The sequence below is a fragment of the Notamacropus eugenii genome, chromosome 4 (assembly GCF_028372415.1).
Source record: "Notamacropus eugenii isolate mMacEug1 chromosome 4, mMacEug1.pri_v2, whole genome shotgun sequence".
NCBI classification, from domain to species: domain Eukaryota; kingdom Metazoa; phylum Chordata; class Mammalia; order Diprotodontia; family Macropodidae; genus Notamacropus; species Notamacropus eugenii.
In genome coordinates this window covers 422,118,985-422,141,630 of record NC_092875.1, presented here as the reverse complement: position 1 = coordinate 422,141,630, position 22,646 = coordinate 422,118,985, and the positions used below count along the sequence as shown (strand labels likewise).

At 40.6% G+C, this 22,646-nt stretch overlaps 1 protein-coding gene across 1 annotated transcript in view; it reads left to right on the top strand.

Moving 5' to 3' along the window:
* The window catches only part of EGFLAM (EGF like, fibronectin type III and laminin G domains), a 256,629-nt gene extending 241,575 nt beyond the window's left edge, over positions 1-15,054 (top strand). Inside the window, exons 21-23 of the mRNA XM_072605784.1 lie at positions 11,193-11,276; positions 12,345-12,448; positions 14,038-15,054. Coding sequence (XP_072461885.1) covers positions 11,193-11,276; positions 12,345-12,448; positions 14,038-14,192 — 343 coding nt within the window. The 3' untranslated portion in view covers positions 14,193-15,054. The remainder of the gene's footprint in view (positions 1-11,192; positions 11,277-12,344; positions 12,449-14,037) is intronic.
* The last annotated feature ends 7,592 nt before the right edge of the window (positions 15,055-22,646 follow it).

Sequence of the window (22,646 nt, the reverse complement as noted above, 5' to 3'; positions counted from 1 at the left end):
TATGAGAGCAAGCATTGCCCTTGGATGGCACTCAGCAGGACCCAACACACTGGAAAACCGAGCAACAGCTGGAATCTTTTCCCGGTAGTCATCAACCTGCCTGAAGGGATTAAACCTCTTAAGCTGAGATGGGCATTGTGAAAAACTCCTAAGTCTCTGTGTGAGGCCAAATTATAAAGTATTTCTTTCAAGGAAAGTTATCCCTCTGGTGATATTCTCATGCACCAGAGAAAACAGTGATTTTGTAGTGCGGTTGGTTTTCTGCCCACCAGTTTCTCAGTCCTGCCTCTTATTCATTCTCTCACTCATTTATTCATTCAAGAATCATTTGGCCAGCAAATAATGAAATCTGTGGCTACATCTAAGCAGCCCCAAACAAGAAACCACTTGATAAAGGGGGAGAATAGTATTGGAAAAATACAAAAACACAACAGAGAATTTTTCCAGGAACAGAGGAGTAGTCTGACCCCATGGTTTCATTCCAGGTAGTCTTATTCCAGCCTCAGACACTAACTTACTTTGTGACTCACTGACCATTAGACCTCTCTGACCTGTGGTCATTAATGAGATGACTTCTATGTGGTTTTGTAGTCCCTTTCTCTAGGGAAATTGAAGGCTTTAGAAGAGCAGTTCTCAAACTTTAAATAAAACGGGATAGAATTCTTACAGTAAAATCTCCCTAAATGATTTTTTTTTGGAAAATGCCTACTGCTAATGGGAGCTAACGATGTTTTGTTTCATTTTTTCTCTTAACCTTCCACTGATGCAGGTCAGCAACTTATTTACAATGTGGTCTTAAAGAATTATAGGGGGTACTGAGAAGTTAAGGGACCTGTTCCTGGTCATACAGCCAGTATGTCATAGACAGGCATGAACCTAAGTGTTCCTGACTCCCAGGCCATCCTTTTCCCCTCTATGTCATGCTACTTTTCACTGAATCTTTTTGTCCTACTCAAGTCTCTCACAGCATCTCCTCCCCCACTTTCATACTTCACCTTAAAAATTGAGACCAGTTGCCAAAAAGCCACCCATTCTACCCTACTCCTCAAGTCACTTTATTCAGACATCTTCCTCTATCTCCTGCCTTTACTCTGGTTTCAGATAAAAAGACACACCCTTTCTCCTTGCTAAGGCAAAGTCCTCTACATGTGTCCTTGATCCCATTCCCTCCCAAGTTCTCTGTTGAATTGTCCCCACTATCACCTTCTCGTCTTTCCTTTTCTTCTCCTCCTTCTCCTTCTTTCTCTCTCACTCTCTCTCTACGTATATATATATATATATGTATGTATATATATATGTATGTATGTATGTATGTATGTATGTATGTATGTATGTATACCCATTCCCTACTGCCAGCAAATGCTCCCATGTACCCCCAATCCCTAAAACACCTTTACTTGATTTGGTCAGCACTGCTAACTATGGTCCTATATCTCTCTAAATCTTCTTCATCATCTTATAATTTCATCATCTCTAAACTCATTGAGAAAATTATCTACAACTGAAGACTCCACTTCCTGTCCTCTCAGTCTCTCTTAAACCCTATCATCCAGCTTTTGGCTTCACTCACTGCACTGTCCATAAATATCGGTGATCTCTTAATTGTTAAATCTAATGGACTTTTCTCAATCCTGACTTTCCTCAACTCTGGCAGCAGTTGTCACTGTTGATCAATTTCTCCTCCTGGATATTCTCTCCTCTGCAGGTTTTTATTATAGTTCTGTCTTTCTACTCATCTTACCATGCTAGCATCCTGTGTTTTTTAGACAGACTTCTAGCAGAAAAAAGTCTTCTGTACTTGTTGCCTCCACTTTCTCTCCTCTTGCTTTCTCAATCTCAGTTCTCTTCCTTCTGAATCTTAAAGGGAGTAAGGGATTCTGTGAGACAGAGATGAGGTAGAAGTACATTCCATGCCTGGGAGACAGACAGATCAAGAACATGGAAATAGAGAATAGAGTGTCTGCTCTAAGGAATATCAGAATAGCCAAATTGGTAGATGGTAGAAGCAAGAAAGTGAATGATATGTGACCACAAGGTGGAAAGGTAAGCTGGAACTGAATTGTGAAGGGTTTTAGAAACCAAATAGAGGAGTTCCTATTTTATTCTATATGAAAGAGGAAGCTTTGTGAGACAACAGGGAATTTATGCAGTAGGGAAGTGGCTTGGTCAGTATCTGCACCTAAGGAGAATCACTTTGGTAGATTTATGGAGGATGAACTGAAGTGGAGAGAGATATGGCAGGGAGACTGAGAGGCCATTTCAATAATTTAGGCAAGAAATTATAAGAACTGGAACTAAGGAGCTTGTTGTGGATAGTGAGAAAGAGGTAAATTCAAGAAATGTTCTAGAAATAAAAATGACAAAATGTAGGGTGAAAGAGAGTAAGGAATTGAGGGTAACATGAAAGTTGTGAACCTGGGAGACTGGAAGAATGGAGATTCCCTAAACAGAAAAAGAAGAGTGAATGTGGGGTGAATTGGCAAAAAGGAGGCAAGGCAATGAATTTTGTTTTGGATATGTTGAGATGTCTATGGGATATGTAGTTTGCAGAACTAGCGCATGCAAGAGAGACTGGAGCTAGAAAAATGGATCTTCGAGTTATTTGCATGGAGATAAAAACTAAATCTATGGAAGTTGATGAATTTATCAAAGAAATAATGTAAGGAGTGAAGAGAAGGAGGCCCAAGACAGAGCCAGGGGCTGACGGTGTGATGATAGCCAGCAAAGGAGATTGAAAAAGAACAGACAGCAGACAGGATGAGAACCAGGAGAAAGTAGTTACAGGAAAACCCAGAGAGAAGAAGATGATCGGTAGGGTGAAAGAGTACAGAGAAGTCAAGAAAGATAAGGTTTGAGAAAAGGCCATTAGATTTGACAATTAAGGGATCACAGGTAACTTTGGAGAGATAAATTTCAGTTGAGTGATAGTCAAAGCCAGACTATAAAGGACTGAGAAATGAGTGAAAGGAGAGAAAGTGAAGGCAACAGGTAGAGGAGACATTTTTTTCCTAGGAGTCCATCTAAAAAAGGTAAGAGAAACATAGGATATTGTGATGAGATGGGTAGAACTATAGAAGGTACTTTAGGGTTTTTTTTTGTTGTTTGTTTTGTTTTGGGAACGGAGGAGACTTGGGCATTTTTGTGGGCAGCCAGGAAAGAATCAGTAAATAGGCAGAGACTGAAACTCAGAAAGAGAGGACATAATCTTCAGGAGAAGAGGAGATGGAGGAGGAGACCAAGAGCACATTTAGAGGGGGCAGACTTTGTGAGAAGGACCAGCTTATTATCAGGAGACTAGAGAACAAGAGGAGAGTGGAGAATTATGTTAAAATGTTTTAAGATGAAGAGGAAGAAGAGGGAGTTCAGGATGAATTAATGAATAAAAAGCATTTATTAAGCACTTACTATATGCAAAGCACTGTGCCAAGTGCTGAAGACACACATACAGAGTGAGAAAGGGCCTGCCCTAAAATGATTATATTCTAATGGGGGAGACACAGATAGGGGAGTGGTGTCCAACAAGAGTTGTTTTCATCTGGTAAGTCACGAAGATGGTCAGCTGATGAGGCAGTTGATGTGACACACCCTTTCCAGTAATTGATTTGATTATGGGTCCAGAGATGGAAAAGCAGGGAGAATGATACGCATTTGTTGGAAGGATGGATATTAAGAAAATATCTGAAGTATAGAATGAATCATGGTTAGAGATGGCCTAGGTAAGAGTGGCCCATGAGAGACATTGTCTAATCAGGACTGTTGGAGCCTAGGAGTGAGAGTTCTGGAGCTGAAAGAGGAAAGTCTTCCAGGGTATGGTCTCTTATCTAGAAAGTTTATTGGCAAGGTGAATAGCAAGAAGATGGCTAAGGTGTAGCCTTACATGGCTGGAACTGGCATGGAAATAGTAGGCCACAAGAGGCAAAGGCCACAGGGCAAGGATTCTGGAACTGAAAGGGTTAAGCCTCCCAAACTAGGGAGTTTGAGATGAAGTACTTAGTAGAGTGGGTCATGGAGGGGGAGGTTAGGAGAGGGAGGCTAGAAGGTGAAGGAAAAGGAGGATAGAATAGAAGAGAAGTTTAGGGAGGCATAAAAGGACCAGTTTACTGCAGTGAAGGTCCATTTGCAATAATATTGTAATGAATCCAATCAGCCTTGTTCCATGACTTCCTCAGTGACATGTGAATAGGAGGAGAAGGAACTCTTAGGAGTATTCTGTGGTTGGGATTTGGCAAAATATGAATATCAACAGAACCAACGGATGCAGACAGTCTAGATCGGAGGGCAGTGTTTAACTAGCATGGAAGGGAGGTAGAGTAAAGATGGTGGAGAAAAAGGCAGCAACTAGCCTGAGCTCTCTCCCAGACCTCTCCAAACACCTTTAAACGATGCCATAAAAGAATTTCTGGAGTGGCATAACCCTTAAAAGGATGGGGTGAAAAAATTTTCCAGCCAAAGGTAACTTAGAAAGTCAGTAGGAAAGGTCTGTTGCATCTAGATGAGAATGGAGCACAGTCCAGAGCAGGGTGCACTAACACAGACCCAGATGACACTGCAGGAAACCAGAAACAGGCCTTGGGAGTCACTGAATCACCACTGCAGCAGCTGCTTGCTAAACTCTTGGCCCACAGACAATAAAAGGGATTGAACAACTGATCAAAAGGAGGTTACAGGGCTCTCTTTGCTAGCACTGAGACAGGACCCTTGTTTCTTTGCCCACACTCAGATCCGGGTCAAAGGCCTGGGTAGCATTAGCATACCAGAGTTTATAGCCTCAGTGGAGTCTCACAGTTTCAGGGCAGAAAAGAGCGACTGTGGTCACTCACAGACCAGACCAGAGGCTAGGAAAGTAATAAACACACCTCTTTTTAGATCATACCACCTTGGAAGAACTGAAAACTTACTGGTCCCTAGAAGTATCTCTGAAATAATACTTGCACAAAACCCTTGAAGCTTTTATTCTTTAACAAAGAGTGAAAAGTCAAGAAACAGACTGGAAAAATGAGTAAACAACAGAAAAAATTCTGACCATAGAAAGTTACTATGGTCACAAGGAAGATCAAAACACACACTCAAAAGAAGATAAAAAAGTCAAAGCTCCAACAACCAAAGCCTCCAAGAAAAGTATGAATTGGTCTCAGGTGATGGAAGAGCTCAAAAAGGATTTTAAAAATAATGTGAGAGAGGTAGCAGAAAGATTGAGTCTTTAAGAGAAATGAGAGAGATGTAAGATCTTGAAAAAAGAGTCAACAGCTTGGTAAAAGAGACACCCCCAAAAAAATACTGAAGAAAATAACACCTTCCTTACAAAGCAGAATAGGCCAAATGGTAAAAGAGATTTAAAAAATTCACTGTAGAAGAAAAACTCTTTTAAATAAAATTAGCCAAATGGAAAAGGTGGTACAAAAGTTCACTGAGGAAAATAATTCCTTAAAAACTAGAATGGAGCAAATGGAAGCTAATGACTTTATGAGAAATCAAGAAACAATAAGACAGAATTATGAAAAAGAATGAAAATAGAGAAGATTGTGAAATATCTCGCTGGAAACACAACTGACCTGGAAAATATATCCAAGAGAGAGAATTTTAAAATTATTGGACTACCTGAAAGCCATCATCAAAAAAAGAGCCTAGAAGTCATCTTTCAAGAAATTATCAAGGAAAACTGATTCTCAAACCAGAGGGCAAAACAGAAATTGAAAGAATTTACCAATTGTCTCTTGAAAGAGATCCCAAAATGAAAATTTCCAGGAATATTATGTCCAAATTCCAGAGCTCCCAGGTCAAGGAGAGAATATTGCAAGCAGTCAGAAATAAACAATTTAAATATTGTGGAGCCCCAGTCAGGATCACACAAGATTTAGTAGCTTCCACATTAAAGGATCAGAAGGCTTGGAATATGATATTCTGGAGGGCAAAGGAGTTAGGATTGTAACTAAAAATCGCCTACCCAGCAAAACTGAATATAATCCTCCAGGGGAAAAAAATGACTATTCAATGAAATAGAGGACTTTCAAGCATTCTTGATGAAAAGGCCAGAACTAAATAAATAATTTGATTTTCAAATACAAGACTCAAGAGAAGCATAAAAGGGGAGTTGGAATTTGGGAGGATGCCCATTAGTTGGGTAATGGCTGAACAAATTGTTCTATGTGATTGTGATGGAATACTATTGTGCCATAAGAAATGATAAACAGGATGTTCTCAGAAAAATCTGGAAAGACATGAGCTGATGCAAAGTGAAATGTACTATTACAAAGTAACAGCAATATTGTGAGATGATCAGCTGTGAATGACTTCACTGTTTTCAGCAATACGATGATCCAAGACAACTCTGAAGGACTTATGATGAAAAATGCTATCCACCACCAGACAAAGAACTGATGGTGTCTGAAGATAGATTGAAACATACTTTCTTACTTTATTTCTCTTGAGTTTTTTTCTTTTTTGGTCTAAGTTTTCTTTCACAACATAATTAACATGCAAATATGTTTTGCATAACTACATATGTATAATCTACATTAAATTACTTGCCTTATCAATGGTGAAGTGGGGAGGAAGGGAAGAAGAGGGAAAATTTGGAACTCAAAGTTTTAAAAACAAATGTTAAAAATTGTTTTTACATATAATTGGGAGAAATAAAATACTAAATAATTTTTTTAAAAAAAGACTGGAAGAGAAGAAATTGAAATCAGAGGAGGAGAACTGGCCTGAGAAAATATTGAGGAATGGAGGATTGGAGGCATTGATAAGGATGAAAAATAGGTTTAGGAAGGATAATGTAAAAGGAGAGATGGAATGAGAGGAAGTTTTAATGAGAAAGGGAAATGTCTAAGTTATACATTAATTACATAAGTTTTACTTTAGTTTCATAAGTCAGCATTTGGGGATTATTCTAGCTCATCACATTTTCTTTTTTATAGAAAAAGTTCTATTTTGGTATGACCCCTTCACCTATTAATTGTTCTTTAAATGTTTGTTAGAATTTACTTGTAAATCCATCTGGCCCTGGAGCTTTTTTCTTAGGGAGTTCATTGATGGTTTCTTCAATTTCTTTATCTAAAAGGGGTTTAAGTATTTCATTTCCTCTTCAGTTAATTTGAGAGGTTTATATTTTTGTAAATATTCATCCATTTCACTTAGATTGTCAAATTTATTGGCATACAGTTGGATAAAATAGCTCCCAGTTATTGCTTTAATTTCTCCTTCATTGGTGGTGAATTCAGCCTTTAGATTTTTGATGTTAATATTTTGGTTTTCTTCTTTCTTTTTTTTAAAGTCAAATTAACCAAAAATTTATCTACTTTACTGTTTTTTTTTCATAAAACCAGCTCTTAGTTTTATTTATTAGTTCAATGAATTTTTTACTTTTCAATTTTATTAATCTCTCCTTTGATTTTTCAGAACTTCTATTTTCATATTTAATTGGAGATTTTTAATTTGTTCTTTTTCTAGCTTTTAAAATTGCATACTCAGTAAAATTCATTGATCTCTATTTTATTCATGTAAGCATTGAGAGATATAAAATTTTCCCTATGTACTGCTTTGGCTGCATCCTGTAAATTTTGGTATGTTGTCTCATTATTGTCATTATCTTTTATGAAATTATTGATTGTTTCTTTGATTTATTGTTTGACCCACTCATTCTTTAGGATAGATTAGTTTCCAAATAATTTTTAGTCTGTCTTTCCATGGCCCTTTGTTACATGTAATTTTTACTTCATCATGTTCTGAAAAGGATGCATTTAATATTTCTGCCCTTCTGCATTTGAGTGTAAGGTTTTTATGCCCAAATACATGGTCACTTGTATGTAGGTGGCATGTACTGCTGAAAGAAAGATATATTCCTTTCTATCCCCATTCAGTTTTCTCCAGAAATCTATCATATCTAACTTTTCGAAAATTCTATTCACTTCCTTAACTTCTTTCTTATTTATTTTGTGGTTTATTTATTTTCTAGATTTATCTGAAGTTCTGAGAGGGGGAGGTTGATGTCTCCCACTCAGTTAACTTCTGTAAGAATTTGGATACTATACCACTTGGTGCACATAGATTTAGTTTTGATTGTATTTCATTGTCTATGCTACCTTTTAGCAAGATGTCATCTCCTTCTTTATCTCTTTTAATTACATCTATTTTGGCTTTTGCTTTCCCTGAGATCAGAATTGCTAGCCCTCCTTTTTTTTTTTTTACTTCAGTTGAAGCTGAACATATTCTGCTCCAGCCTTTTGCCTTTACTCTGTGTGTGTCTCTGCTTCAGATGTGTTTGTTGTAATCAGCATATTGTAGGATTATGTTTTTTAATCCACTCTGCTATCTGCTTCCATTTTATGAAAGAGTTCATCCCATTCATATTCACAGTTATGATTGCTAGCTGTGTATTTCCCTCCGTCCTATTTTTCCCCTGTTTATATTTTTCTCTTGGTGGTGCAGTAGATAGAGCACCAGTGCAGGAGTCAGGAGGACCTGAGTTCAAATCTCACCTCAGACACTTGACACTCAGTACCTGTGTGACCTTGGGCAAGCCACTTAACCCCAATTGCCTCATCCTGGGCCATCTCCAGTCATCCTGATGAATATCTGGTCACTGGATTCAGATGGCTCTGGAGGAGAAGTGAGACTGGTGACCTGCACAGCCCTCCCTCACCCAAAACAAAGTCAAGTGCACGTCATGTCATCATTTCTCTGATGGCATGGTCTTCTTTGGCAATGAAGGATGAACACACACACAATACTCTCTCCTTTCACCCTATCCCTCCTCACCAGTGTTTTGCTTTTGACCACCGCCTCTTCTAATCTGCCCTCCCTTCTATAAGCTTCTCCCCCCTTTTCTTTTCCCCATCCCTTCTTCCCTATAGGGCAAGATAGATTTCTTTACTCAATTGACTGTGTACATTATTCCCTCTTAGAGCCAAATCCAATGAGAGTAAGTTTCAAACAATGGGAGAGTTCTATTTTAAAAGACTATTTTGTTTGTGGATGCCTCTGTAATCTTGCCAGAAGCATAGAGCTATTTTACAAAAGCTGGCAACCTAACCCACCCTGAGCATCCAGGTCACTAGAAGTTAATCCAAATTAGAGTTCATATTATGTTCATCTTTGTTTTTCTTCTGTGTTTGGGATTCAGTGCTTGAACTAGGTTCATGAATGTTTGCTCCATTATTAGAATCTTAATTATGAACCCTTTTGTTTTCCTGCTTTTTCATGCTACCTAAGGATAGCTAGATTTCAAAGTGGACAGAGCGCCGGGTCTGGAGTCAGGAAGACCTGAGCACAAATCCACCCTGAGGCACTTACTAGATGTATGCCTGGGCAAATCACTTAACCCTGTTTGCCTCAGTATCCTCATCTGTAAAATGGAGATAATAATGGCATCTCCTTCCTTAGTTTGTTATGTGAATCAGATGAGATAATAATTGCAAAGCAGTTAGGATAGTGCCTGACACATCATAAATTCAATATGTTATAATTGGGGTTTTTTGTTATATTACCAGATTATCTATTATGGACATTGGTATTAGATATATTTATGGTAAAAGGAAAAAAATAACCTTAGAATTAAAATGTACAGTAATGATTCTAGACACATTCTATCCAGAGTGACTGCCATGCTTGTGATACCTTGGTGGACATGTTCTATTCTAGACCAGAGATTGGCAAACTACAACCTGAGGGCCTACTCTAGCTCATAACCTATTTTTGTATGGTCTGTGGATTAAGTATGGTCTTTGCCATTCTAAAATGGCAAAATAAATAGTTTTTAAATTAAAATAGATGTTTTTTAATAAAATAAAACCTTATTTTAAAATGTAAAAACCAACCTTAGACCATGGGCCAAATATTAGCCATAGTTCATTGAACTCTGCTCTTGCCCAGTAAGAAGTTAATTTTCATTCACGTGATTGTTTTTTGGTTTTTGCTTTGGATGATTGTGTACCTTATGGACAACCTGTGCAGACAGGTTTATTGTATGAACTTGTCCATTACTACGACTTTTGTTTTTGTAAAACTGGTTGGAGAATAACGTTGCTTTAGGGTGTTATTCTCTCTTTTTGTTGTTTCATCATTTTCAGTCACATCCAACTCTTTGTGACCCCTTTTGGGGTTTTCTTGGTAGCCATACTGGAGTGGTTTGTCATTTCTTTCTCCAGCTCATTATATAGATGAGGAAACTGAGGCAAACAGAGTTAAGTGACTTGCCCAGGGTCCCACAGGTAGGTAGTGTCTGAGACTGGATTGGAACTCAGGTCTTACTCATTCCAGTCCTGGTGCACTATTGACTGTGCCACTTAGCTGCCCCATTTTTCTCTCTAAATGAATATAACTGAAGTAAAGTGCTTGCTCCTAGACCAGTGTAAAAATAACTGACATTTCAAGTTTATGAAAGCACTTTACATTCATTACTTCATGTGAAATTCACAACAGCCTGGTGAGGTGGGTAAAACAGCTCCTTATTCTCCCATTTTACAGCGAAGCAAACTGAAGCTCACATTGGTTGTGTCTTGTCTAAGGTCACACAGCTAGCGAATGTCAGAGGCAGGATTTAAACCCAGGTTTTCTAGCCTCTAAGTCATTTCACCCTACCACACAGAACACTGATTCTTAACCTGGGCTCCATGAACTTGTTCTTTCTAATATCTGATCACTGCATTTCAGTAGAATTGGTTTCTTTTGTAACCTTGTTTATTTTATTTGGGTCATTTAAAATTATTATTACAAAAAGGGAATTTCCAGACTGCAAAAGGGGTTCAGGACACACAAAAACCATTAAGAACTCCTGACATGAAGGTTCAACAAGTTACTAGAGCCCAGGGGCTTTTCTCCTCTCTCTTTCTTTCCTGTCCCAGACACTACTGCCAAAGCCCGTCTTGATTCCAGTATTACTGGTAAGTCAGGGAAGTAGGTGTGATGGGTATCTTGAGAAGAAATAGAAAGAGAATTATAAATTATGATTAAGTTAAATTGAAATAATTCTCTTCATTAAAAAAAAAAAACCTTCAGAGACATTATGGATTCAGTAGGACTTTGTGGACTATCCTGGAAAATGCACCATCATGGCTAACATGGGGTCTGTGTGAAAATTTAAACTCTAATAATGCCCCCTTGCTTTTAGAATACAGCCAGTTGGCATAAGGCTGGATTGTATTCTGAAGTTTTACTCTTTTCTCTGCAATCTTCTTCCTCAACTATGCTTCTAGCTATAACTTGGGCAGCGGTGCTGTTTCCATCATGGTGAATGGATCTTTCAATGATGGCCGGTGGCACAGAGTGAAAGCCGTCAGGTGAGTAAAAGTCATCCTTCTGGGCAATCAGGGTCCAAAAAAAACAGGAGTCCAGCTTTGGGTTTAGCACCCACACCCATTCTCTCAACCCCATCCCCTGCCTCATCCAACCCTATCCTTGTACATTCATACATATGCTGCCTTTCTTTGGGAGTCCTGCATCGTTGTCCCAACATTCCAGGATCCAACTCTCCTGAACTACTTTGCCTTTAACTACAGGTGCTCCAGAATCCCAATAGAATGCTTTCTCATCCTTGGCCTTCTAGGTATCCCATGTACTTTATCATTAGCAATGTAGAATGCTTTACTTACATTCTATCTCCATCCTACCCCATCATTCAAGCCTACTCGTCCTATGTCATGCTCTTCACTTCAGGGTCAGGCCAAAGTGACTTCTATCTGCCAATTAACTTCTTATTAGAACCTTAATATTATCTAACTTATGGGGAAAGACTAGAGGAGAACCCCTAGATTTGTTCTCTCTCTCTCTCTGTCTCTCTCTGTCTCTCTGTCTCTGTCTCTCTGTCTCTCTCTCTCTTTCTCTGTCTCTCTCTGTCTCTATCTTTCTGTCTCTCTCTTTCTCCTTTCCCCTCTCTCTCTCCTTGACCTCCCCCTCTCCCTCTTCTTCTCTCCCTCTCTCCTTCCTCACCCCTCTCCTCTCCTTTTCTGACAAAGAATCATGTCTAGGAAATTTATGTCCAGCAAATCTTGGATGCCATAGCAAAGGAGAGCTCAATGAACCAGCAAAAGACCTCAAACTGACCTCTGATCTCCTGGCAGAGATGTTTGTTCCCTTTGCTCTGTTTTGTATAATCCATTGGAGGGTGGGGGGTAAGAGGTGGGGCCATAGGTGTTCACTGTTGCCAGAAGATAGATATTATTCTGCCTTTCAAAGTCCCCTTTGGCTTCTTTGCTCCCCAATCTCACCCTGGGTACAAGAAGTAGTATTACAGTGTTAGAAAGTTCTTGCAAAGACCAGGTTTGGGGCATTGTTCTCATGCTTAATCCTTCTCCTTCTTTAAATGTTGTCTGTGAAGTAACCATTGAAAATGGTGACTGTCTTTCCAGGGATGGCCAGTCTGGAAAGATAACTGTGGATGACTATGGAGCTAGAACTGGCAAATCCCCTGGACTTATGAGACAACTGAATATCAATGGCGATCTCTACGTAGGTGAGTTTAGTGACACCTGACTGCAGCTGAAGGCTTTTGTTTATATTAGTGTTTCCTGTAAGTCAAGGTGTGAGTTCTTTGTAGCTGTTACTTCCAATGACTGAAGCCATATGAATGACAGACAGGAAGTTTGGGAGGTCTTTTAGTTAATTCTTTCACACTCACACCTTGACTTGAAACAGGGGCTGGAAGGGACTTGCTCGAACCCTTATGTGCTTTGGGCCAACCCCTGGGGGAAACAAAGCTTTTCTTGTTTGGGAAACAAGAACCTGCTAAAACCAGGCACCACCTGGTTAAGGAAAGAGACATTTTTCTGTTCCCAGACACATCTCCCAACCTGGCAAAGACTTAGGAGGACCAATGGATCTTCAAACTCTAAGTCTTCCTCCATGTAATCACAAAAAATTAAAATATCCCTTCATAATTCACAAAATATTTTAATTAATAAAATGGGATTAATAGAAAAAATACTAAATGTGCATAGCCAATTTGGTAACTCATTTTGTTTTAAGCTGATGTGACTTCTACTTATACTCCACATTTCATTGAAATTAATGTTTATTGACTGACTGAAATCCTTTCATTTGAAAATTTTACCAATGACCATTTTGTTTCAAGGAAGTGGCTTTGACTAGAATGTAAGCACATGGTATATATTTATACACATTTACTTGACTCCATCACAATTAATCATAAGATTGATTCCTATGACAGAAAAAGAATAAATGTTGGATAAATGATAAATACTGGAGAAGATGTGGGAACATTGGGATGCTAATGCATTATTGGTGGAATTGTGAACTGATCCAACCATTCTGGAAAGCAATTAGAGCAATCAAACGGTGCATACTCAGTCATTGGAGAGACGAATGTGAAATGCTGAGTAGTCAACTTGAGACTGAACCCTCCTCATTTTGTTCAGTTGACCACAGGGATAGAGCAATCAGTAGAGATAATGCAATGATGACAGTGCATCCACTGTGAAGGCATATTCAAGAAAGCTGGAAAGATTCAAAGAACATGAAGTGTCTAGAATTAGGCAAACAACTGTTTTGTTGTATTCTTTCCTGGTCAGAGCACATCTGTAGTGTTGAGCTGAGTTACGAGGGCCACCGCTAAGGAAAGACAATTGAATTCTAGCTCTGATATTACCTCTTTGAACTGGAGCAAGCAAGTTCACCTTTTGGGGCCTCAGTTTCCTTATCTGTATAAATGAGAGCACTGGACCTCTGAGCCTCTGAGGTATCTCCCAGCTATAAATTTGTGGTTCTGTGATCTGCAAGAAGTTAAACAACCTCTAGAAAAAAGGATCCAGTATTGTGAAGAGTCTTGAATTCATGGGAAAGAATTAGCATGTTTAGAGCACTGGAAGAGCAAACTTGAGGAAGGGGTTTGGAAATGGGGGTCGTAATAGCTACCTTTTAAAATATGTAAAGAGCTGTCCTATGGAAGAGGGATTAGAATTTTGGGGGGGTCCCAGAAGACAGAAAGATGGGAAAATTTAAATCCCTTCCAACTACGAGATATTGTGATTTCCTAGTCCTGGGATCTCACCTTTGACTCACTCTGTCTCTCTCCTTCCCCGGCAGGTGGAATGAAGGAAATCGCTCTGCATACAAATAGGCAATACATGAGAGGCCTCGTGGGCTGTATCTCCCATTTCACTCTTTCTACGGATTACCACATTTCCCTGGTGGAAGAAGCAGCTGATGGAAAAAACATCAACACCTGTGGAGCCAAGTAAGCGCAGCCAATCTTCCCCAAGGGAGAGCAAGTATTTTTTCTCCAGAAGTCCTGTGTCCCTCCCATCCAGCCAATGCTGCACACCAAGTCTCCAGGGCACTCCTCCTCATCAAAGAGGATGGCACCCTGATGAGAAACTACAGACCAGACTGGAGAGAGGGGAATCCCAGCAGCTTTCCCTGCTGACACTCTATGGACCAAATCCCAGTGAATCCTTGGTTGTAGGAAATGTCAGACTGTCCACTGAATGTATAGTAACTAATGAGATCAAACATCAATGCAAATTCCAGAGATCACTGTGCTGTGATGAATAGTTCCATGACTGTGCCGTGAGTCATAATGCTTTCCTTTTAAACATCCAGCAGAACAGTATTAAAATGCTTCACTTCACTCCTGATTCATGATACTTTTGATACAGCAGGATGACTATGGGACCCCAAACTTCCCCTTTCTTGCCCTGCCCTGTAAAATTGCTTAGCTACCTGCTGCTATGTCCTCAGCACATTCTGGCCATGCCATGTATATAAAGGAAAGAAGAAGCTCAACCCTGTGGAAGCCATTTCAGAATCATTATGGGGAATGGAAAGGTCATCCTTAATATTAAAAGTCTCCCTTTTTTTAAATAATGCAAACCTCAGAAAATAGATATCATGATTTTGTAGAAGTACTTTTGTATGTGTATATTTTTATAGAGGCAGTATACTTTGGGAAGTTTACGTCAATTATGTATGCTTCTTTGCATTGGGACACCATTTGGTATCTGTGGGGGTAGAGGCAGGGTGGGCAATGGAGTCAGTATGGATGATTCAGAGTGTACAATGATGAAACTTTCCTGACCTAAGCTGATTAAAGGATTGAACATATGTTGTTCCTGGATATTTTGCCGTTACTTTTTTATGTCGAGTGGAGAGAAAACTCTAGTGAAATCTTAAAAAAAAAGATCTCAGTGAGCCAGAACATTCATTCATTCCCTCATTCATCCATCCATCCATCTATTCAGTCATTTCACTTCATTCGTTCACCTAGCATGGTAGCCATACTCCTGAAATGCATAAAAACTGTCATTGTTCATACTGTCTGCCGAGGAAGCCCTTCATGTGGCCTGAATGCAGATACAGCCATCAAGGTGGGGCTAGGGAAGAGCTGTCCTTCCAAAAGGTCAACCATGTACCCTTTGATGTCCAGGCACGTGACTCTATAGCCTGAGGAGTATATCCCAGTGGCATGACCATCTGAGGGAAATTTGAGCTGCACACACTGTCCACACGAAGAGCCAAGAAATCTGACCTGACTAAAGAAATGAACTATTATTAGCCCCAGTTATAGCATCAGTCTTTTTCATTCAACATATATCCATTATGTTCTTGCAATTCAAAAAGCACTGCTGTACAAGGTTTGAGGCAGGGGTGGGGTAGGGGGAGGGTAGGTGGGTAGGAAACATAAAAAGAATGACATGTAGTTGCATGTATGGATCATACATCCATGAGAGCTTTGTTCCTCCCAGCCCTGTGAGGTTGGCCATGTATGTATTATTAGCCTTATTCTTGGATAGGTAAACTGAGGCTCAGGAAAGTTGAAGGGGCTTGCCTAGCTAGTAAGTTTCACCCAGCTAGTTAGTGGCAAACTCAGATCTTTGGATTCCATGACATCACGTTGCTTAAGCTCAGGCTCAGTGACTCCCAGCATCCTAGCTTTAGGGACCTTAATGTAAGTAAATCCTGATGTCTAGCCCAAACCAGAGGTGGCCAGAATCCTTCTTGCCAAGAGCTGCCTGCTAATTCATATTCTCTTGCCCTTGTCTACTCAAAGGTATGGGAATTACTGAGATCAGACAATGATTATGTGGGTCATGGCTCCTTACTATCTCACATCACACTCTTAGAGGGAAAGTATTGGACCTGAGCCCTGATTTCCCCACCCCAAGTCCCCCCAAAAAGAAAAATCACTTCTCCAAAATCACCATTCCTTTTTGAATACGTATAATTGAGTTGTAGGTGTGCTATTTTCCCAATGTAAATATTGTTTAGGGAGGTAACAAGCCCCTAGAGATACACAGATGATGATAGAGCATCTGCCTTCAAGGACCTCACGTCTAGTTGGCAAGATAATATAGGGAGACAGACATAAGTAATTATATAGGAAAGTGGTATCCAGAACCAGAAAAACATTGTACACAGAAGCAACCACAGTGTGCAAGGAATTTTTCTGGTAGACTTAGCCCTTCGCAGCAAGTCAAGGACCTAAAACATTCCCAATGGACTCGAGGCAAAATGCCTTCTACATCCAGAGAAAGAACTGTGGAATTGGATTGCAGAATGAAGCAGAATATTTTCTTTTGTGTTTTGTTTTGGTTTTTCTCATGGTTTCTCCCATTCATTTTAATTCTTCCATGCAACATGACTAATATGAAAATGTATTTAATAAGAAAAAAAGTGGTTTCCCATGTGATAAATGAAAAAACTGAGGCACAGAGTGAATAGAGGAATTGCCCTATGTGAACCTGGTCAAGTCCCATTCTCTTCAGGTCTCAGTTTCTCCATCTGTCTAATGAGAGGGTTGAACTAGATCAGATGTGTCAAACACACAGTTGGAAAGCTACATGCAGCCTGAAACACTCCTTAGTAGTGGGAGCCAAATGAAAATGTAATTAGGATATTTTAAAAAATAAATAAAAATACATTAAAGCATAAATAACATTACATTTTAAAACTAAACAAATATGTTGCCCATAGAGGTCCATATATAGAGATTATATATAGATTCACAATAATTAATGGCCCTCCATTTCAATTTGAGTTTGATATCACTGAACAAGATGACCTTTAATTAAGGTCCCTTTTATTCTAAATCTATAATCGTGGCATAGCAGAGAGAGCACTAGACTTAGAATCAGGAATACCTGAGTTTGAATCCTGCCTCAGACATTTAATAGCTGTGTGACCCTGAGCAAGTGACTTAACCAAGCCTCAGTTTCTTCATATGGAAAATGGGAATACTAATATTCCATACATTCCATACATCCATACATCCCATATGTTGAGTATCAAATGAGATAATATATGTAAAGTGTTTTGCAAACCTTAAAGCATTAGCCACTTTGGTTATTTCACTGTGGTATCCTCATCTACCTGGGAATGAGCTTCTCCAGAATTAGAGTATGGTGAGCCCTAATGAGACTCCAAGTCACCTAGGTGGGCCACTGATAGTCAGGAAAGAGGAGGGAGCTAGTAAGAAATGAGCACTTTTAGGAATCTTGTAGGGTTAGAAACATAAGAGGATAGGCAAGGGGAGGAAGAGAAAGCAGTGAGTCTTTCACCTACCTCTCCAGTCTCCTTCATGTTACTGCCCTTTGTGTTTTCCATGTTCTAACCAAACTAGCCACACTAGTCATTTCCCAAGCAACACTATTCCTCCATGTCTTTGATTAGACTCTGCCCCATGCCTGGAGTGCCTTCCCTCCTCACTTCTGCCTCCTAGAATCCTTAGCTTCCTTCTAAGTTCACAGTTTAGGTGCCACCTCTCACACAAAATTTTCCTGATCCCCTTCCACTCCCCCAATTGTCAGTGGTTTTTCTTTAGAAAATGCTTTGAATTTGTTTTTCTGAGTGCATTTTCTCTGGACTTCTCCCTCTATCTCTTTTCCAATTTGTAAGCTTCATGAGGTCGGGGATTAATTTTTAGTTTTGGGGAGGTTTTGTCTTTGTATATCACGGTTCATTCATTCATTTAACAGTGTGACCTTGAGCAGTAAATTCCCAGAGGCTGACTTTCCTCATTTGCAAAATAAGGGAATTAATCTAAATAATCCTATGATCCTTTTAATAATCACCTACTATATACCTAAGGGAGCGGGTAGGTGGCTCAGTGCATAGTGTATTGGACCTGGAGTCAGGAAGACCTAAGTTCAAATATGGCGTCAGATACTTACTAGCTGTATGATCCTGAGCAAGTCACTTAGCACTGTTTACCTCAGTTTCCTCATCTGTAAAATGAGTTGGAGAAAGAAATGGCAAAGCACCCCAGTATAGGGTCAAAATGAGTGAACAGCAACTACATATACTAAGCACTGGGCTAAGCATGGGTTTGTAGAGATAAGAAAAGGAAGGGAAGTGAAGGGAAGGGAAGGGAAGGGAAGGGAAGGGAAGGGAAGGGAAGGGAAGGGAAGGGAAGGGAAGGGAAGGAAAAGAAACAAAACCCTACATAATCAGTGCTTAATCAATTGAATCAATTGAGCTGGAGGTCCCGGACATGAGGAAACAATCGAAATCTAAATGCCCTAAACCAGGAAAAGGCAAGTAGGTAACTGCTGAACAGAGTCCAGGAGATGGATGGCATTAGATTGGACATTTTTGGTGCTGTGTTGGAACAAGTCTAAATCTGAATCTAAATGAATTGTGGATTGGGGACCCAAACAGGATTTTGCTTCACTCCCAGTCGGCAGCACTCAGAGAATCCAGCATGGAAGCAGACTTGGAAGGACCTCAGAGATCATTCCAGTTCAAACTTTTCACTTAACACATGAGAAAGTTAATTAAGTTGTCCAAGGTCATGAAACTCGTTAGTGGCAGAGCCAGGACTATAAGTCCTGACTCTGGTGCCACGATGGAGCCTGCAAAAGACTATTAAATGCTTTAACCTCATGCCAGGTTCCCCACGTAACACGAGATTGTAAAGCTGTGACTTACCTCATCCGTACATAGCTGGTGCCCCCATTCCCTCACAGTCATAAAAATAGTTGTGTACTTGAATGAACCATATACTTGGCAACTGCAGCAGATGTGGTGGGGGAAGGGGAACTACAGGAGGAAAGGGAGAAATGAGAAAAAACCATGGATCCCAGGGACATTTTTTTTGAAGGAAGAACACTGGATCTGCTGGACCCTCTCACTAGTCTGGGGTGACATTAGCAGAAATTTTCCCAAGAACAATGTAGGAATTTGTTTTGATTATTTTTTTCTTTAATTGGGAGTGGGGAGGGAGTGATAAGGAGAGAAAATAAATGCCTACTAATTGAAAATGAAAAGAAATTTACCCAAGGGAAAGGGGAACAGAAATCCCAAATCAGGGCAGTTTTCTGTCCAGGTAACGCTCTGGTTGGCTCCATTCCCCCTTTCCACACTCTTTCCAAGCAAGGAAGTATTCAAGTCCCAAGGAAGGACTACCTCAGCTCCATGGCTGCTGAAAAGAGCAGCCCTGATTGTCCTTGGTGGGGCTATATCTTGTGATCATTAATATTCCACCCATATTCTATTCATTTCAGTTGAGCTAATGAATTTATAACAATCTGGAAGAAACAAGACTTCTGCTTATTTCCAAGGGTGAGGGGTGGGGCTGGCATTCTTACCTGGCCATGAGACAAAAAAAAATTACAAAATGAAAATCATTCAAGAGGCAGGTGCTTGGTAGTCATGAGCAAGCTCCAACACACGGCACCAGCAAAGAGTTACAAGGTCAACAAACTGTGGCCTGGAGGCCAAATCTGTCCCATTGCTTGTTTTTGTATGGCCTTCAGCTTGAAATGGAGCAGACTTGATTTGGTCCTTGGAGACATAATCTGCTGAACCCCTAGGATGAAATAAATTCACAGGAAGCAATCAAAGAGATGTGTCATCAAAAAAAATGAGTAGTCATTGGTGAGAATGAGGCATGAGTGATGGAGAGCCCCTATGTTCCCTAGCCATATCTATTATTTTGAGAGAAAGCTTCCCAGCATTTTAAGTGGATCTCACCATGATGATCTTATAGGAAGACAGGAAAGAGTCACAAAAGATGGATAGGCATGGAGGGGGGGCAATCTTCATTGTTGAGGAGAACGCTCACATTGATGAGATCAAAGATCAAGCAGAATAAGAGCAGTGTGGACACTCACCCCTAACCCCTCTCTCTGAAGTAACTTGGTTCTCAGCACCCCCTATACTTCTCCAGTCTCTCTTGCATTATCTTTTTGAGGGCAGAGACACCCTGTGCATCCCCCTCAGCACTTGGCACGGTGTCTCGTGTGTGTGTGTGTGTGTGTGTGTGTGTGTGTGTGTGTGTGTGTGTGTGTGTGTATGCCAGGCACATAATAGATAAAGGGTGGTACACTTGGTTCTCCTGAATCACTCCAAGGATTCATGACTGTCCTGGTTAAAGACAACAAAGGAAGCTCATCAGTTCGTTTAGCTTGTAGTAGTGTGGCAGGAAGGGAGAACACCTGCATCTAATGGAGTTCAGCAATTGAGCCAAACAATTCACTTTGTTGTTCTTCAATGGTGTCAAACAACAGTAAAGTGAAATGACTCCATTTGGGTTTAGTTTGCTTTTTTTTTTTTTTTTTAGCAAAGATACTGGAGTAGTTTGCCTTTTCCTTCTCCAGCTCATTTTACAGATGAGGAAACTGAGGCAAGCAGGGTTGAGTGACTTACCCAGGGTCACACAACTAGTAAGTGTTTGAGGCTGGATTTGAACTCAAGAAGAGAAGTCTTCCTGTCTAGTGCTCTATCTATCCACTAGCTGCACACAGACTTTACTTACTCCTTCCCAACTAAGAGGGAGATTCAATTAAATTCAATTAACATTTATTAAGCACCTAATAAGTACCAGGTACTATGCTAAGCACTAGGGAAACAAAATGGATTCCAGAGCCAGCCATAGCATTTCTCCTCCATCCCAACCCAAGGTCTTCACCCATGTCATGTGGGGACTCCTGAGAGTTATAATTTTTGCTATTAAAATGGAATTTCTCCACCCCAGGGCTCCTTTGAGCGCTGCCTGAGGTCTTGCAGGCTCATAGATGGTAGCTTTCTCTCCACTTCCACCCCAGCTCTCCTCTCCGTCCCGGATGTCCTGGGTAACCCCTGGCTTGTCAGTGACCTTTTCCTCTGGCTGCACTGGTAACCTTCCTTAAGCAGGCCTGTGGAGCTCATCGGTGTTATTTGCATTTCATTTCCTGATCCAGTCACTTGTTTTAGCTGTTCCAGCAAGTCTCTAGTCCTGTTCCAACATAAACATGTCGGTCGGTTTCCATACATTAAGTGCTCTGATGTCAGAGAAGCAAACCCCTTCCTCTGGACTTCCTGTCTCTTCAGCCTCCTCCCTGCCCCCACCAGGCCTGGCTCCCTTCCCCCAAGGAGCTAGCTGCCTCCTGGGTAGGAAGAACAGCTTGCTTTTCTGAAATGGGGCCAGAGCTGGCAGGCTGTGTGTTTTCCATTCTGGGGAAGCACTGCATTTTTCACCTTTAACCCAGAAAATATAGTTCTCAGAAAGTTTGTTCTTGGGACTGGGAATTCTCAGAGGAAGAAGCTTGCAGTGCAGGAGGGACTGGCTCTGGCCTCTCTCAGGGCTCCCACAGCCAGCCACCTGGAACTCTCTGGAATGGCCCCTGGAGAATGCTCACCAGTCCAGCCCAGCAGCACACAGCTTTTCCTCTAGGGACCTGTGGGCTGCCCATAGATCAGGGAGCCATCTGTGCAAAACAAAAGCAGACAATTCCAGACTCGGGTGGAAAGACAATTAAACCTTTCAGAAGAAAAGACTGGACAAAGCATTAATGGCTTCATACTTCCCATCCTCCTCCTCCTCAAGCCATAATGTCCTCAGCCTGCTGGGAGGGCCTGGGGAATACAGTACAGGAGACGCTTAATGCTGCCCAGGCTGATCGCTAATAAAGCAGATGCTCATTAAAGAATTGAAATGAAAGGAACCTGCAAGGGGAGAGATGAGTACAGTAGCAGCAGCTAGAATTGAGGACAGAATTAGAATCTAAACAAGGATATATCGCCATTACTGTAACCTACAGTACCAGAAGGACACATCAAACAAAGAGGGAGGGAAAAACACATGTGGTCCTGCCACTGGTATTGGAAAGCAGACATGAAAAAGGCTGGAAGACATTCAAGTGGAGAAGTCTTATTTGGAAACTGCAGCTCCTAGCTAGGAATTGTTGATGGCTATATTCTGCCTGTCAGTGACCAAAGAGAGCCCAGTAACCTGGATTCTAGTCCTAGCTTGGCTGATAACTAGTTATATGTCCACAGTAGGGGGAGGGGGAGAGGAGGAGGTAGTGATGACTCAGGTGGTCAATGTGCCCTAAGTGCCACTCACTGTGTCAAAACATGACCCCTGTCCTCAAGGAACTTACATTCAATCAGGAGAGACAATGTTCCGAGAACAACTATACAAGATATGATGTTCTATCCAGTCATTTCAGACTCTTCATGACCCCATTTGGCATTTTTGTGGCTAAGATAATTGGAGTGGTTTACCATTTCCTTGTCCAGATGAGGAAACTGAAGCAAACAGGGCTAATGAACTTGCCCAAGATACCACAGCTAAGAAGTGTCTGAGGCCAGATTTGAACTCATGAAGATGAGTCTTTATTGACTCCACGCCCAGTGTTCCAAGCACTATCTCACAGCCCATACTTGTAAGATATAATAGTAGAAATACAAGGTAATTTCAGAGAATAGGTACTGGA